The sequence below is a fragment of the Pavona decussata genome, unplaced genomic scaffold, assembly GCF_977016875.1.
Source record: "Pavona decussata unplaced genomic scaffold, jaPavDecu1.1 SCAFFOLD_71, whole genome shotgun sequence".
NCBI lineage: Eukaryota > Metazoa > Cnidaria > Anthozoa > Scleractinia > Agariciidae > Pavona > Pavona decussata.
In genome coordinates, this window is record NW_028145490.1 from 1,975 (window position 1) to 21,049 (window position 19,075).

Here is a 19,075-nt window from a genome sequence, read left to right on the forward strand (position 1 = left end):
CAGAGACGTATATACCACCTACTGACGTTCCACAATTCACTTGACTCTGAAGATGACTTCCGCTCAGGTTGTCGAAACGTCAGTCAAAGTCACCACAAACAGTCCTTCTCAGGACTACACTCACCCGGATGATCATAATTTACGTACTTATGAAATAAAATGATGGGATTGAAACACATGGGGTGAAGTACATGAAATGTTGCATCCATGTTAGCATGCCGCGCCTCAGAGAAGAAGTCTGGGCACGACCGGCCGGTGCCGCGCCCTAAACACTGGTCGTGGAAACCTGAGTCCGAGTGATGTTTTCCAACATGGCGGCCTAGTCGACAAGTGGGACAGAATGTTTTATCAAAGGCAGTTTTTCTCGAAAATAGCAGCATGGCAACAACGGTTATTGCACAGTTGCAGCAGCAGAGTGACCTGCAAAGTTTCAGGGGAAGGTGCAGTGTCTTTTTACTCAGGTAGTACTTTGTTTTCGTTGTATAAATTCTATCATAAAACTGATGTTAATGGTTTGCCATGGCCATCCAACACGGTAGTATCGAAAACGAAGACCGAAGCACCCCAGAACTCGAAAACGAAACACCCAAGGTCGAAAACGAAACACTCTAGGTCGAAAACGAAGCACTCTAGGTCGAAAACGAAGCACCCTAAAACTCGAAAACGAAGCACTTAGTTCGAAAACGAAGCACTCAGTTTTTAAGGCCGAATTAGGATTTTGTTTTGTTTTTTTTCAGGGTCAAAATGTAGTCACGAATCAAGCACGATAACGGATAGAGTGGTTGGCAAAACTATTCAACTGCGAGGCGGTTGAAATGAATTTCCGCAGCCCTGACTGAATTAAAAGAAACACTTCAAAGTGGCATTTCCTGTTTTCCACGTGAACAAAGCATGTCACGCCTTACCTTTTGTTGATCTTTTTCTTCTGTAAAAGCTTCTCAGTTCTTTAACAACAATCTATCTATCTAATCAACATAAATTTGGTTTTTTGCCTCTGTTGAAATGATTGTTATTGATTGAAAATAGGGTGCTTCGTTTTCGACCTTGGGTGCTTCGTTTTCAAGTTTCGGGTTGCTTCGTGCTTTGGTCATCGTTTTCAAGAGCTTCATTTTCGATACCACCCATCCAGCATACTGCTAGGATTGGAATGTCAAACATGTGGTACATGAAATAAATGTGATGGTCCATGAACCTAGTTTAATAGCCTTAGCTCCCACGAGTCTCCTGTAGCTCAGTGGTAGAGCATCCAAACTAGTAATCGGAAGGTCTTAGGTTCGACTCCTGATAGGAGCACTTGGATTTCTTTTTTCCAAGTATGCCTGTGTCACTTTCTAGAATAATACATCATTCTCACCCAGAATATTATTGAACCTATTGTGATTAAACCGAAAAATTTCCCAAAAGAACACAATTCCCCTTAGTCTGAGTAAACTGTTTTCCATTCATTCTGTTGTCAGAGGTAGAATGAATGAAAAACCATTCTGTTCATTCTGTCAAAGGTATTGGTTCCAAGAGAACATGAATACTGTCTATACTGTGTATTCCTATTATGGAATTCTGTCCAGAATATTGTGACATAGCTATAGGATTGTTGTCTAAACACTACTTTGTTACCCCATGTTTCGGAAAGATTTCTATGCAGCTCCATACATGTACCACTGTCATACCAACCCTCATCCAGAAACGGCGAGTCACAAAATGTATACATAATTAATGTATACAGCTGTGCGGAAAATAAGAGATACCAGGAGCAGTTTCACATTTGAAGAAAGAGTCATCACATAGCTCTTGCATAAAACCTTTCATAAAATTGTGTTTTCACAACTTTTTATTCCTTTGTTTTCAGATCTAAGACTAGGAGTATCAGGTAAACTTGTGAACAGGACAGCAGCAAACCCCATCAGTCAATTTTTAACGCCCTTCACAAATCCCTTGCTTCAAAAATCCATTCCGCTCTTGCTTAGTAGAAGTGGTGTTTGTAGCACTTCAACACAATATGGCATTCCAAGAATCAAAGTAAGATTACCAGAAATTAGTATTCCTGAGCAGAGAATTCAAGAGTTGATTTTTCCATTTCACTTGCCAAGTAATGTCAACACCGTTATTGGCGGTCAAGACTTTCATGAACTGACAGTTGGCGATGATATGAGCGATACTCCAACTGTGGCATTCAGCAGCATCCTAAAGAAACGTCACAAAAAGATGAACAAACACAAGTACCAGAAGAGAAGAAAGCGGGACGTGTTCAAACGTAGACATTTAGAAAATCTCAAACTACGAAAGAAGAGAACCAAAGAAAGAAAGGAACAGATGAGACAGGAGAGAGAGGCTCATGGTTAATTAACACTTCAAGATGAGTCCAAAAAACATAACAAAATGGACAGGCAAAAACGTACAATTTGATTTTTCACTAGTGAGATTTCTTCCAGCCAGTACTGTGGTTTGTACATGTACTATGGCCACTTGGCAAACGTTTTAATTAAAAAAAATTAACGCCATTTTAAGGGACTGTCCAGTTTTTATGTGGTATGCTTGGTCAGTGGAATTTGGGAGGGGAGGTTCATGAAAAAAGAATCAATGCTTTGTTGAATTTGTTATTTTGCAATATTATTAATACTGTGATTGAAGGAAACTCCTTTTGCTTCCCTTTTTGTCTGTTTCCCATTTTTTTTTTCGCAAGCAGTCATCGGATATAAAAGAGGAGTTGAAGGGGTGTGCAGAAGAAGGCCCTAAGGGACTTTTGATGTAAGGTCAAATTCTCCTTTTATTTCACAAGCAAAAAAAAAATTTGGAAGGAGAATCCAGCAGTTTATCAGAAGTCACTTAGGGCTTTTTTCCAGGCACCCCTTCAGTTGGTGCTTTTGGGTAAGACGAGAATGGAAATTACTACCTCTCGCCAATATCTTTGAAGTTTGTAATGTATATATATATATGAACAAGTAAAGAGCTAATTCTTTGAATTTTAAAATTTTAATCTTTTGAGTAACAAAAAAAAAAAAATGATCACAATAAACAAAGGACTTTATTTCTCAAATGATATCTAGTCTGTGAGCCAAAATAGAGCTCATTTAGAGCAATTCAAAGGCCAATTAAATCATGTATTTACATCCCTCTTGCACTAAACCATTCCATTATGTATATTAGTGGATCCCTGAAAACCCAGAACTACAGGAAAATCCCTAAAAATCAACCAATCGCAACAGAGCTTGGTCGACTTCCCTTTCTGTGACTCTGTTTACCTTACACATCTACTAAAACAACAAATTGACGGATCACTCAAGCTTGCTGGAAATCCATGGGATGGACTCAATTAACTGACAACAAGAACTGAATGAGGTCTTGTTTGTAAAACAAGACTTTATTGTCCAAATGAGTCATTTGTAGTTACCACACTTGTTTTATTGCATTCTTGGAGAACCTTGGGGAGATACTTGGAGCAAGGTAAAAAGTCAAAATGGGTGGGAAATTTGGTGAAGAAAGGCTGGGAATTTATTTCCCACCCATTTCAACTTTTTTGTTGCCGTCACTACCTACCTGTGGATCTCCTGATGGCTTTATAATTTGATAGAATGGAATCCATACTTGTGTTTTTAGAATGAGTCTCAATTTGACAAACAAGGAAAACTAGACTTGTGTTGTTGAAAGGAGTGTTGCATTTCTAATTGCAGCTGTAGATACCAGTATCACAGCAAAATCTGATTTTCCATTTCAAAGTAGAACTAGTAATAATCTAAGAGTAGGGAGTGTGTTAGATGATCTCGATTCCAGGCTCTCTCTCCTTTGCCAAGTTGGCGATGTCACCTGCCCCTGCAAAATCTGTGGGGCATGCCAGATATGCGTCCCAAGATCCATTCATTCAATGTTGTCCCATACAATCTCGACTCCAATCTGTATTAGGGGTGCATTCTTTCTTCGTCGAATGCAATAAGTTTGCAATTGACGTTAACTGACCAATTTCACGACTCAAGTGGAAATTTTACTGATAATCTTTTGTTTATTACTAAATTATTTGAAAACAGATCAAATTAAAACAAGTCTTTGAAGACTTTTGGACCATGGTATTTGCATAGTACTGAAACAACTTGAAAGGCTATAGTAAGACAGAAACATTTGTCACAATTGATAAACTGGTTAACAAACTTATATAGCAACAGTGTTTTTATTTGTTGTATCAAAAAATTCTTACTAAAACGTGTACTTCTCAAACAATACTTGTTGCACTCAACACTACAAAGTTAAGGGGGCTTTGAAATTTATGACAGATGTATTAATTCTTGGAGACATCAAAACCAAACGATTAATTTACCATCACAATTTCTGATTTTTTCTTTGTCCTGAACACACTAAAATAATGTAACAGAAATAATCTTATAAAGTGGCACGTTTTAATTCTTCATTTGTGCATTAAAAAAAATATCACTAATGATCACAAGCTATAAATAACTTAATTTAATCCAGCCTTTTTTCAAAAATATTTGGAATATTTTCACATGTGCTACATATAGCTTGTGCATTTAAATCAGTGTACACTGAATTAAGAATACTACATCCTGTGAACCTTCCAGTTTGATCTGACCTATATAAGGCGTATAGACTGATATGTGCCGCAAGTTTAAGTCCTATATATGCTTCTATACTTAATAGATTCGACATTACAAAAAGCACAGTCCTTGAAAAGACAGCATGGTGATGCAGTCTTCGTATTCTTACACTGAATTACGAGGTATTGCCGGGAGTTCACCAGAATCAAATACTGGAGCAATCACAAATGGCTTGCCTATGTTTCTACAATTACTGTTATTAAAATATACTAAATTTCACATTTAAAAAGTTTCAGTTCTTTGTGAGAGTACACTGATGTGATCTTGTTCACTCTTATGACTGGCCAGGTGCCGGTTGTGGTGCATAACCTTGCGAAGGATGAGAGCTTGTCGTTCCTTCTATAGTCACATAAGGTGTACCTAGAATAGAACCTTATTTAAATTAAGCCTTGTTTTCTATATTTCAAAATAAGATTAAAAATTTGTAAATTTCTATAGAGCATAATTTTCATGACGAGATGATCAAAATATGTACTTTACCGTATCAGTCTGGTTACCTTGTTATAGGAAATTAAAACTTCATGAAATTAACAGAAATTTTAAAAGGTTGCATTAATTTTTGTAAACGTTAATATCTGCAACCATTATTTCCATTATTTTCGCCTCAAATTCTCGATATACTCCAGAAAGGAAAAAGCATTACTTCATCAGGGTAGAGATCCGCCGGTATCATGGACACTGTGAAGAAACCTCAAAGTGGACAGATTCGTTTGCTCATTTGTTTAGGGACAATTCTACAAACTTTGTTTGCATTTCGGATTGTTACCACTGCACCATGCATGCCACACTATCCCTGCTTCCCTATCATAATGTTAGCAACCTCTGAGTACGTTATATAGCCTCATCCACTGCTCACATTGGACAAATTTCTTGTTCAAAGTTACCTAAACAGTTGCAAATGATGGTGCCTCTGCGTGATTCACTTTCCATAATTACACCTCCAAATGCTATTTTTTTTTCACAGTCATAAATTTACGTTGGTGCTATAATATTTTTTACACATAAGTGAAACTTAATGGGCTGCATCCCCATTCTCAAATTTAAATGCTAAAGGGAAGAGCAATATTATTTAGAGTCAACAAATTATAACTATTAGTACCACTACAATATAACAATTTTGTAGACCTCAAATGCATCATTGGCTTGTATTAAGTCAGTCAGCAGCATAACCACTCATTGGTTTGCCAGCATTAAATAGAAGTCACATGTTCTTATTGTTGTAAGCATTGGCTATTTTGCAGGTGTCGGCTCATTACCTGTCCAGCTATAACCTTGTTCTCCTCCTCTGGTGCGATGATTTTGAAATATTAGCAGACATGACAGAGGCTGGAAAGGCAGTGAAAGCAAACGTATATCACTAATATGGTCTTGTTTTAAAGTAATGAACATTGCCGCTTGCCATGGTTAGCATTAGTTGTATGACAAATCAAGTGGACTTGTATTACATCTTTGAAATTTGGTATGAAATATGAGCTGATATCTGTATGCTAAATATATTAGGAATCACATATCAGTTGAGATTACTTAATTTTCAAGCTAAGAGTCTCATACCTCTAGAAAAATAAAGTAAATCTATTATATCTGAGCTATATTACTAGGACACAGCTACGTTGATTTGGGTGTGACAGGAGGGATGCCCGCATTGAAGCAGACATAACATTGTAAATTTTCACCTGTTGCACCTGAGTACATGGATCAGCCACATAGTGCCTAGGCCCAAAGTGGGCCTGAGTGTCTATGCGGGTGCAGAGGCTTCATGTAGAGCACACCCAGAAAATGTTTACAACTAAACCCTCAGAAGTGCACTTTCCTGCACTCTGCATGGAGCAAGGTTTATAAATAAATTTCAATTTGCTTAATTTAATTTGTTCCATGAGGATGCTTATTAAACTATCATAATTGTATGGACTAGCCATCACCACTATGGGTGTTGAAATTGACCACTAATGACAGCACTGGAAAAAAGGATTAAGTATGACTGCAACTGCATGGCTTAGTTGAAAAACATAAATTATACAAAACATGAGCAACTTACACAGAAAACTGGCAACATTTACAGGGTTTTTGACAATATTTATAAGACTTACCTTCAAAATCAAACTCAAAATAGCCATTCTGGTAGAATAAGTCAAATGTCAAGGAAATTAGCTCATATAATTATAATAAGGCCTATGGGAGCAGAGAACTTTTCTCTCTTGAAATGGTTAAATTTACATATTATTCAAACCCTTTGAATGGCCATGTTGTACACCCTTTATGTATGTACAAAAGTCCCTCATGTTGAATATTGATAGTTTTCATTTAAATTTGTTCTTGTGGTGCCTTGATGCAAAGATTTGTTGAATGGCAGGGTTAGTGAAGTTTGAGTCCCTTTCTTTCTTCTTCTACTCTATTTATTTTTTTTTCTCATAACTCTTCTTAATATCCTTTTGTGAAGCTATGCAAATTTTCTTTCCACCTATAGTCATAAACATTTCTGTTTCGGTTGATCAAGTTCTATTGTTGGGTTAACTTCTAATTTTCATATCTTTCCCCTCTTGAAATATCATCATCATCATCATATATCCTTTTCGTGCCTCGTGGCACATAGGGCCTTCACAGAGCTTCTCCACTCCTCTCTATTGGTTGCTGCGGTCCGCACCTCCTCCCACGATCTCCAACCTGCTTCTTGCCTTTCTTTCTCTACTGTCCGTCTCCAGGTGGTTTTTGGTCTTCCCCTTCTCCTTTTACCTTCTGGTGCCCAGCTCATGGCAACATTGCAATCATCATTGCGATCTTTCCTAAGAATATGGCCAATCATTTTCCATCTTCGAGACATCACTTCCACACTCAGTGGCTTCATGCTTGCTCTTTCCAGTAGCTCTTTGGTACTGACATGGTCTTGCCATCGGATTCAGAAGATCTTACGTAGGCATCTATTATGGAACACATTCACTGCTTTATCATCTCCTTTGTTCATCTTCCATGTCTCAGATCCATAGAGTAACACTGGCACTACCAGTGTTTTATACAGCCTCAGTTTTGTTTTCCTCGAGATGTTATTAGAGATCCAGATCTTCTTTAGTTTGTTAAAGGCACCTCTGGCTTTCGATAACCTGTTCTTCAAGTCCTTCATACCGCCTCCCTCTTTACAAACTTTCGCCCCCAAGTACACAAACTCTTCGACATCTTCAATATCCTGCCCATTTATTATGATGTTTTCTTGGTTCCTTGCATTGATCCTCATCGTTTTTGTCTTTTCTCCGTTGATTTTGAGTCCCACCCGTCTGGCCTCTTCGTCCAGCCTTGTCGTTTTATCCTGAATCTGCTGCTTGGTAGATGAAAGCAGAGCTATATCGTCCGCAAAGTCCAAGTCGTCCAGTTTTGAAGTAAACTTCCACCTAATACCGTTTTCACCACTGCCAACCGTTCTTCGCATTACCCAATCCATAACAATCAAGAACAAGAATCCCGACATATTGCATCCTTGTTTTACCCCAGTTTTTATGTCAAACCACTCACATGTTTCCCCCTGATCTTCTACAGCACACTTGAAGTCGTCATAAAATACTCTTACCATTTTCACGATCTTCTCCGGGATTCCATACTTAGCCATTATTACCCACAGGCTTTCTCGGGGGATAGAATCAAAAGCCTTCTCAAAGTCTACGAAGTTCAGGTACAGGGTTGCCTGCCATTCGCTGACCTGCTCAATAATGTTCCGCAGGATGAAGATCTGGTCTGTTGTACCCCTCCCCTTTCTATTACCTGCCTGTTCCTTTCTCAGCCTTCTATCCACTCCATTTCTCACTCGCTCTATGATGATTCTACCAAGTACCTTCCCCACAACGGACAGTAAGGTTATTCCTCTCGAATTTTTGCATTCTTTGAGATTCCCTTTCTTCGGCAACTTGATAATTAGCCCTTTCTTCCAGGGTTGGGGGATCTTCTCAAACGTCCATACTTTTCCCAACAACTGATGGATTTTTGTTGCTGAAAACTCTATGTTTGCTTTCAATAGTTCGGCCGTGATAGAGTCAGTTCCTGGCGCTTTCCCATTCTTCAATCTTTTTATAGCTTGTTTGACTTCACCTAAAGTTGGTTCACTGATTGAGATCTCTTCAATGACGTCATTTAGTTCTAATTCGTATACCTCATCACTTAAGACTGGGTTTTCTGGTTGGTCTCTATTGAGTACTTCTTTAAAGTGCTCCGTCCATCGTGCCTGTACTTCGCCTTTTTTATTGAGAAGGTTTCCATTTTTGTCAAACACTGCTGTGCTTTGCTTAGGTTTTTCATTGCATAATATCTTGGTGAGCCCGTATAGTGTCTTCATGTGTTGGTTTCCTGCAGCCTCCTCCGCCTCACAAGTGATCTTCTCCATCCATTTCTTTCTGTCTGTCTTTATGCTTCTCTTCACTTCCCTGTTCTTTTCTGCATACTTGGCCCTAAGCTGCTTCTTAACCCTTTCTGACCGTGTTCCCAGGATCTTCCTATTAATTTCCTCTCTTTGGTCTATGAGGCTCCATGACTCCTCACTTATCCACGGCTTCTTCTTCTTCCGAGGTCTACCTAAGACTGATTCCGCCACCTCTGTATATGCCTTCTTCATCACCTCAAAGTCTTGTTCCACTTCTTCGCTTTCTTCAACTGCTGTTTCCTCGTTCTCCAGGACTTGGTACCTATTTTGCAAGGCAACGTTAAACCGCCGTAACACCTCTTCATTCCTCAACCTTGCTGTATCGTACTTGACTCTACATCTTTTCTTCCCTGCTGTTTGTTTACTCAATCTCAACTTGACTACTGTACATACAAGATGGTGGTCGCTTCCGATATCTGCAGACCTGTATACTCTCGTATCTTTCACCGAATTCCTAAATCGCCTGCTGATTAGTACATGGTCTATCTGGTTCATGGTATTCCCATCGGGGGAAACCCACGTTACTTTGTGGATGGCCTTATGAGGAAACAATGTCCCTGTTATAACTAGTTCATTCATATCACACATATCGCAAAGCCTTTCTCCATTATCATTTCTTTGCCCCAGCCCATGTTTACCCATCACACTTTCATACGCCCAGTTGTCGTTTCCAACCTTAGCATTCATGTCCCCCGTGACAATTAACATATCATGCTCATTGACACTGTCTAGCACATCCTGTAGCCTCCCATAGAACTCATCTTTTATCTGCTCATCTGTATCTTCAGTGGGTGCATATACATGTATGATCGTAAGTTTTATGTATTTGGAATAAAATCTGGCTTGAATAACCCTTTCGCTGATCGGAGTCCATTCCATCAGAGATTGTGCTGCATGTTTTGACATCAGTATGCCGACTCCCTCTCTATGGTTGTCATCATCTCTTCCGGAGTAAATGATGGTTTCACCCTCTGCAAGTCGCATTGTTCCTTGTCCTGTCCAGTGTGTTTCACTGATGCCCATTACGTCTATACCTCTCTTTGTCATTTCTCTCGCCGCCTGTGCAATGTTGCCACTCCTGTAAAGCGTCCTTACGTTCCAGTTGCCTATCTTCATGGTGTATTTAGGGTGTATCAGTGGCTTGATCAGCCCGGAGGCGTCCTGCTGGCTTTGGCTCCCGTGCGTCATTAACTCTCTCCGATGAGGTACTGCCACAGTTCCCCTTTGAAATAGTGAATTCACTCTGCTTCTGGTTTCTGTAATAATTGTTTTTTTACGGAAGAGGGTTATCAGCCCTCTGCCCAACCCCCAACCTGGAGGGCCAGTGGGATCACTCTTTGTCTGGCCCCTACCCTTTGACCTGTTTGGCATGGGTGTCCCTGCCAGGAGTACGAGACTCCAGCCAACATAGCTCTAGGGGTCACTGGAGCACGCAAGCCGCCTCACCACGACAAGGTGGCGATCCCAATCAAGGCAGCCTCTTGAAATATAAGGGAGCATAATACTGGAAACTGGCACAGTAGATGTGACTGCACATGCCTTGCACCAGTATGATCCCTGGTTTGATTTCAAAACTTGAAATCTTATGTATTGACTGTTCCGTTTGTGTTTGGTTCTTGTCCTTACTTAAACTCCAAGTAGTTTTTCTCGAGTGACTCTTCTATTAACTCTCGGATATCTGGATAGTATTGCAATTGGCTAAGTCTCCTTTGTGGGGATGGGGAGCGTTGCGTCACTCCGGCCCGAGCAGCTGCGAAGGAGACAGCTAATTAGCACACCCGGCTAAACATACCAAATTTGACTCTTTGAAAATAAAAATAGAGCAAATGTGAATTATTTTGTGGTAATTAATGAATGTCTCTATCTTATAAACTACTGAGATTTATTTTTGTGTTTTCTGGCAGGAAGTGGAGGGAGGGTCCGGGCCAGTGGGGGTGGTTAGGGGAGGCCCCAGTATTGTACAAGGACTCCACTTAGACAGGCAACAAGAAAAATGATTAGAGCTAGATTATTTGGAGGAGCACCTCAGCAAAAAGGCATATCTATTAGGGCAAACAATAATTTTGAGCTAATCTTATCAAGGTTATGAAGGTTATAAATTATTTTGAAAAGGATACCCAGCACAAAACCTGTAGTGAGACTTTCCATAATCTTGGAAAAAGATAAAGAGATGAGACCATGATTAGGTGCATGATCGATGATCAAACAATCACTCGACTCTTCTTCTGAAGACATTTTCAACCATGTTTAAGCGGATGAGTATATATTAACAGTGACTGTCATTTATCCTTCTGTGAATGAAATCCAAAGATACACTGTAAGACTGCACGAGAAGTGCTTTCCATGACACAGTTAATGTGCAGGGTGGTTCTAACTTTTGAGTCTGTGGATGAAATCCTTATGTGTGACAATTCAAATGAAAGCTACTGAGCAGTACTTTCCTGTGGTGCTGTTTATTGTGCTGTACAAGATAATTCTAACTTTTGAGTCTGTGGATGAAATTCTAAAGTGTGACAATTCAAATGAAAGCTACTGAGCAGTACTTTCCTGTGGTGCTGTTTATTGTGCTGTACAAGATGGTTCTAACTTTTGAGTCTGTGGATGAAATTCTAAAGTGTGACAATTCAAGTGAAAGCTACTGAGCAGTACTTTCTAGTGGTGCTGTTTATTATGCTGTAAAAGGTGGTTCTAACTTTTGAGCCTGTACTACGTATGAAAAAAAAAATATCCTAAAGTGTGACCATTTAAATGAAAGCTACTGAGCAGTATTTCTAGTGGTGCTGTTTATTATGCTGTACAAGTTGGTTTTAACTTTTGAGTCTGTGGATGAAATCCTAAAGTGTGACCATTCAAGTGAAAGCCACTGAGCAGTACTTTCCTGTGGTGCTGTTTATCATGCTGTAAAAGGTGGTTCTAACTTTTGAGTCTGTGGATGAAATCCTAAAGTGTGACCATTCAAGTGAAAGCCACTGAGCAGTACTTTCCAATGGTGCTGTTTATTATGCTGTCCAATATGGTTCTAACTTTTGAGACTGTTAAAGTGCTGTCTGAGGTCAGCCAGCAAATTAAGCTTCAGTTACTGGTGATCTTTTCTTGGCTCATTCAAAACAACAATAATTATTATTAACAAATATAAACTGATTATATATTAAATGGTTAAGAAAAGCAGCAATCTTTCATACTTACGGCTTGCATTGTCAGGGTTATAATAGATGGCTATCACTATGATGTCATGAAGAATTGTAAACAGCATTCCAACTAAAAACTAAAAAAGACAAAACAAAAAGGTTAAATTTAATGATGGAGAACCCAGTTTTATAATTTGATATATGTTGTAAAATTAATGCAAGCTTTTTATGATCAATGAATAAATTAAATAATTTTAAAATGGATTTCTAAGTAATATATGACTATCTGATGAACAGAACACATTAGGATGATGCCTCATCATCCTTTTGCTACAGCGTAACTGTGCTTATGTTCTGCGTATCTTGGTGCACACTAAAACAAAATCATTTTTGTGCAGTTTATAACTATGCAGGAAAAGCAGATCTTGATTAATGTACAAAGGTGGCTGGTATCTAAAAAGAAAATTAGGGGTATAACGACACATTTTTCAGCTGAGATAATTAAGTTTCAATTTGGGAAAAAAGGCCATACATTGCTTTGTGAAGCTTTTAATAATTATTGCTGCTTATTATCTCTAAAAAATGCATGGTTACCCCTAATTTTCTTTTTGGATTCCAAGAGCCCTTGCTAAGATCTGCTTTAGCAGTATCATGGAAGATCGATGGGAGATATCATGATTTTTGGCCAAAATTCACTAAATTTAAACTTTCAACACTGTGTTATTATTAATTTCTCGATCGCTAATTTAAAGAAATATTAATAGTGATTCTAAGACGAAAGGTTGAACCAAAATATGGTACAACCGGCGATTTTTAGTGCGTTACGTGCCAGACGTTTTCAAATTTGAACCCCTCTCTATCTTGGTCATCTGCCGGCAAAAATATCCGTGGATAGTTTCTTTGCATTGTGATAGTCCTTTAATGAAATTTTGTTATATAATTATATCTTGGCTGCTATCAACCGAATAGCGTCTTTCCGATTTTCAATGTGTTACTAAAAATAGCGTGATACTGTCCCTTTAATTATAATTGCTGCATTGATATAGTCATAAGACAAATGTTCTGCACAAAAATACCCCAGTCTGTATAATGGGAGGCAAGTACTGTCCTCAAGTTAAAATTTTAGCCAAATATATATTTTTTATTAATTTCCACAACTTATTAAATTAATGGTCTATCAAATAACATATTTTATTTAATGGAGCTGCAAACTTACAAATTGTGCAGTTCCAGAAAAATAACCCACAATACCCACTCCATGGAAGGTCATTGGAAATTCCTAGGGGGAGGGGGATCTAAAAAGTCAAAATTTTAGAAACAAAATATGAAGCTAAACTGGAATTTCCCTGGGGGATGGGGGATGCAAAAGAAAAACCTTCCGTGGGGGAAGTATGGTTATTTTCTGGAACTGCACAATTTTGAATAAAGGTGCTCCGCTTATGCTGTTGAGTCACGAACAATCCATTCAATCCTGACGGACTCTGTGGGCCATGAAGTTTAAGACAGCTTATAAGCATCTGTTTGTGTTGACTATTGTTGGGTTCTTTAATGCCAATCTGGGAATTGTATGGTTTTACTTCTTGATATGTTTGACCGGAGGTGGAAGTCTGAGAGGACAAGGCCAACATTTGATCGATTATACTGCCTCACACTCTTGTGATTCAGCTTTAGAAAATGCTGGGAATCAAAGAAAAGATTACTGGATTTCTCTGCTTCTAGTTCATTTATTTATAATTTCAATTATTTTTTATATTTTTGCATTCACTTGGTGTTTTCCAATTCATGAATTGTCTAGCAGTTCGAATCCCTGCAGTGTTTTGGTATATCTTTTAATAGTGACTGTTAATAAAACAGTTGATTAGAAGCCATTGTGTGTAGTGTGATAGAAGAATTTGGCTAGCTTGTTTATACTTTGTGCTCGCTAATCTGTTGAGTCAATAAGTTCCAGAAATAAGTGTAGATCTTCAACCTAACTTTGGAAAGAACAAGTCAAATGTACTTGCACTTTAGTGTCATTTGCATAAAGGCACTGGAATATTTTCATTGTGAAAGAAGCAGTCCAAACTGAAATAGTGGCTAGTTCTATATTTATGCAAGGATCTTCTCATTAAGGTAGTTTTCTTTAGTTTTGAAATCACTTTTTTATTTCTTGCAATATTTATTCTGGTGCAAATATCTGGTGGTAATTAAGATCTTTGTTGTGTTTTAAAAACAAAATATGCCAGGAATCATGCTGTTTGTATATGTTTAACACCTCTGTGTTGGTCAAAAGGTAGCATGTTGTTCGCTTTCACTTTGTTACAGCCTTTGTTTAAAACCTAAAATGGTTATGAGAATTTTTTGTTTAGAAAAAAAAAAGCACCAAAATATTTTGGTGATTCAAAACAATCCTCTAGCTTTTGTACTTGATCATGATCATGTCGACTGCTCAAGCACTCTGTTTCACAAACAATAGAATTTTGACAAATTTCCTCGCACCTAATGCGCACGCTCATCGCCTATTTTCCTTAAATATATATACTTTACAGAGGGACCTGCAATGAGTATTTCATCATAATTAATATGTTGGAGTTTTGGGAACTAACCCACCTTACTGTTTTACAGTTCAACTAATAGTATATAGTTTTTACATGTGAAAACTACAAACTGAACACTAGAAATTATGTCTGGAATGTTCATTGTGGTGTGATAGAGAACCAATCAGATATGAGATAAACGATTAACCAGTCAAACTGTAACAACTAAATAATATCATTTTGACTTGTGGTTTGCGGTTTCTGCCTGCAATTGGATATTACATCTCATTAGCTTGTCACAGAGCAATAACTAAACATTTCAGAAATAATTCTTAGTTGCTCTTAACAGTAACTTGCACTGTGTAAAAAGGGTAAGGATATGGTCCCCAATCCTTTCAAATCTGTGTTAAATTTGCTGTTTTCTGCTTGTATTCCTTTCAAAATCCTGGAAGACTATAAACTATAAGGTAGACATGCAGTATATTTTTGTCACTATATATGGGTGTTTTCAAATCATTTTTGCTGCTCTTAGGTATAATTTCACAGTTGAACCCTTGTTTACCTACAGCTCTACTTTGAATCTCAACATGTCAAACTTTGACATGTGACATGACCTACACTTAAGATGAGCTAGGTCAATGCAGACATAATAATCATTTTAATGGGCTTATATATTAATTTTATTGTATTGGTTGTCTTGGAAACACCCACATTTAATTTTTTTTAAAATTTGAAACTGTCAATTTTTAATGTTCAGTAGTTCAAGATCTAAATACAATAATTTAGAAAAGGTTTGCCCCATTAAACTTGTAACTAATTTACATACCAGCTGTGATGCATCTTGATTTTCTGTTGATGCTATTGCCCAAACTCCAACAGCCAGTACCAATAAGTTACAGAAAAGATATGAATACGGCAGCCATTGTACCTGATCACCCCTTCAAATGAAAAGGGAGAACATTTTTGATTACAGGTTTCTTGATTAGGGTGTTTTATTTCTCTGCTGAAATTAGAAATCTGTAAATTAATAATAAATTTGTAAAGTGTCTTTTTTATACGATATTTGGATGATGCCATGCAGTACACCTCTTCAGATGATGGGTCTACTGTATCTGTTTTGCTATCTCCTGAGTTCTATCCCAATGACAATCTTTTGAAGATAGTCAACGATCTTTGAGATCTGCATAAGGAGAGGGTCCCTTAAGAATCTCCTTGAAAGATCTTACAGGATCCTGCAAAAAAGGATCTTGCATGCTCTTTTAATCCTATACAATTCTGGATAGTATCCTTTAAGAATCCTTACTATAAGATTTTACAGGACCCTACAAAATCATAAAAGGATCTTATAGGATTTTAAGAGAATTCTGTGCAGAATCTCACCAATGAATGAAATCAATAATTTGGCAAGCAATTTGAGTGACAGGGACCCCGTGCTTGCCAAATTTTTTTCAGCGGAACCCCTAAAGGTACCAAACTCTTCTTTTGTGTTCATGGCTCAAAGTCATTGCAACAAATTTAAAGTACCAGTAGTCATGTTTCCCTTTACTATACAGTTGAACCTCCCATCGGCAACCACCCAAAATATTAAGCATGTAAGTGGCTGCTTATGGAGGTGGTCGATCACTAGTTCTGAGAGGTATTCAGACCACAACGGGCTTATTTTTGACTCATTAGCCTATGTCAGTTTCAGGGACACAAACATGTATTAAATAATTGGAGGGATAATAACCCAAACTTCAATACAATATTGGTTTAGTAGTCACAAAAACATCTTTTCAACTTTTTAGTTGAGATGTCAAGGATCACGTAAACTGTCCGTATTACAAAGGTGCATGTACAGAGAGCGTCTTGGTTATGTGGTTTCATGTAAGCTACATATGTCTGATATCTAGCCGCTAGTGGCAAATAACAAGAACTGGTAAGATAGAAGAAAAGGTTCTCGCAGTTATATACAGTTATATTCAGTTATATTCAGTTATATTCAGTTATATTCAGGATGAATTTTTTTCAGGTTTTTCGCAACAGTCTGGTTGTGTATATAACTGCGAGAACCTTTTCTTCTAATCTTTCATCCGCAGCGCATATACATGTTACATATGTATTTCACATTTAAGAACTGGCAAGTTCTAAATTGATGGCCTTAAATCTTGGAACTCTTTAATGGTGGTAGTCGGTTCAAGCATTTTAAGCTGAATATCACCATACCAGCTAGAAAGCTACAGGAGCATTTAACAAACTAACTAAGATCTGGAGAAGTGGACAACTGAGCAAAAACACTAAGATCAGAATATTCAAATCGAATGTCGTAGCAGTGTTACTCTACGGATGTGAAACATGGAGAATGACAAAGAGGGACGAAAGAAAGCTGGACACATTCCTACACAAGTGCTTACGTAGACTACTTAAGATCTATTCGCCAATGAAGGTGACAAATGAAGAGGTTAGACGGCGAGCAAAAACCTGCTCCATCAGTGAGCAGATTAGGAGACGGAGGTGGCGGTGGCTAGGGCATGTCCTGCGCATGAGCAGCGATCAGAACCTGCGCATTGCCCTAACTTGGACACCGGAGGGGAAGAGGAAAAGAGGGCGGCCGAAAGAGACCTGGAGAAGGACCTTGGAAGGAGAGAGGCAGAAGATGGGTTTTGACACTTGGGGAGAGGCTGTCATCGCTGCGAGAGACAGGGTGGGATGGAGAAAACAAGTCAACGGCCCTATTCTCCCAGAGGAGATAAGGAACTAAGTCAAGTAAGTCATCACCATACCACAACGCAACATTCCAGTGCACTTGACACAGAGATTGAAGATGCCACTTGGGTTGTACTTTACTGGTACAAGTACAGTCATACATTCACAGATTAGGTTGTATGTTTTTGCATTAACTAACTGGCGCCCACTGTGAGATCAGAATCACAAGTCAAGTGGCCCCTTTTAGGGGGATAAAAACAATAAACACATTTCAAACCACCAGTCCAAAAAGTGGTTATTGTCGATTGGGGGAGGTGGCTGCCTATAAAAGTTCCAACTATAGTGATTTGACTGGTATAATTTTGGTATTTTGGGAAAGTGGTCGCTTACAAGAGGTGGTTGCACAGGGAAATTTGACTGTATTTCTTTTTAAGCTTATAAACCTTAAAAGGCACCAAAATAACCCTAGTGGAGGTCATTTCAAATTTAACTACACTTATTAGTACCAAATCAGAAATTTTAACCCCTAAAAAGTATGACAACAACCCTATCATTTTTATATTTAGGAGTATCCCGTAGCACTCCAACCTCAACCTCAACCTTCCCATCCATATGTAACAGTGCTTCCATGTTGTCTAGGTACACATAATTTGCACCCATCTATGTTAAGCTGCAGGGGAGGGAGGGGGGGGGGGGCAGGCATAGGTGGGGCATGTGAACTTACCTGAGATTTTCTGCTCAAATGCTCCTCTACAGGCCATTTTTGGATGGTAAAAAGAGTTATAAAATGTCATTCAAAATACGTTACAATTAGCCCTCTAAAACGTACAAGTAAAGTACCCATTACAGAGACAGAAAACTGTCACCAATTCCTCGCATATGCCCAGCCACCCACCAATACCCTCTTCCACCTCTGATAGGTGCATTCTTAACAACATTATAATAGCTCACGAGCTCCAGTGTCACCATTTCACGTTTGAACGGTGAACAGTGTTTCAAGTCATTTTCTCTGTGCATAAGAATTTATTTCAATTCGGGTGATGATATTACAAAGTCACATGATTATCACTTACGTGGGTGTAAGCTTACTAATGGCTTACTACACCAAAAATAATTTACTTACCAAATCGTGAGAACGAAATGGACAGATACCACAATCTAAAAGTCAGCAAAAGATAAAGTCTGATTAAAACCAGATCATTTATACATCAACGAATAGCTGATCTATTTGTAAAATACCAATTAATAACTTAAGTTCTTATGTACACGAAAAACGTGTTTTAATTAAGCTCGTTGCAGGATCGGGCGGAACAATAATCATAATCGATTGTGAGGCAAAAACTGAAAAAGAACGGAGAAATATCTAAAACAGCATAATACTACCTTAAGTGAAACAGCTGGTATACTGACTCTGATATTTCCTTCCATAGCAGCTATAAACAGCACAGATATTAATTTAATACGACCTCACGGACACAAAACTCTTCCACGATCAGCGAGCCTAGCTTACTTCATGAATACTATCCGGAAGTGACCCTCAAAATACTCTACGAGCGCTTGCGGGCGAGAGTTGTTTTTCGGTTTCTTTTTTGTTGCAGAGGGATAAAAAGGCTTACTGAATATGAAAAATTGCATTAAAAGATTTAATCAATGGTGCTGGAAGCTCAGTATCAAATCAGGCTTGTCTTGGCAAAGGAGGTTAAATATTAATTCGGGAAACGAGATCAAGGAGTCAGTGAAGTAGTT

At 38.3% G+C, this 19,075-nt stretch overlaps 2 protein-coding genes across 2 annotated transcripts; one reads left to right on the plus strand and one right to left on the minus strand.

Moving 5' to 3' along the window:
- The first annotated feature begins 225 nt into the window (after nt 1-225).
- Nucleotides 226-2,508, plus strand: LOC146477123 (uncharacterized). Its single transcript, XM_085113551.1, has 2 exons — nt 226-461; nt 1,847-2,508. The coding sequence occupies exons 1-2, from the start codon at nt 341-343 to the stop codon at nt 2,338-2,340; spliced, it is 615 nt and encodes a 204-aa protein (XP_084969677.1). The 5' UTR covers nt 226-340; the 3' UTR covers nt 2,341-2,508.
- Nucleotides 2,509-3,003: 495 nt separating this feature from the next.
- LOC146477124 (type-1 angiotensin II receptor-associated protein-like) lies at nt 3,004-19,015 on the minus strand. Its single transcript, XM_085113552.1, has 8 exons — nt 18,713-19,015; nt 18,453-18,487; nt 15,471-15,582; nt 12,187-12,265; nt 11,118-11,151; nt 6,689-6,716; nt 5,858-5,927; nt 3,004-4,961 (listed from the first exon to the last, which is right to left on the minus strand). Exons 1-8 carry the CDS (start codon nt 18,755-18,757, stop codon nt 4,876-4,878), a joined length of 489 nt encoding a protein of 162 aa, XP_084969678.1. The 5' UTR covers nt 18,758-19,015; the 3' UTR covers nt 3,004-4,875.
- Nucleotides 19,016-19,075: the final 60 nt, after the last annotated feature.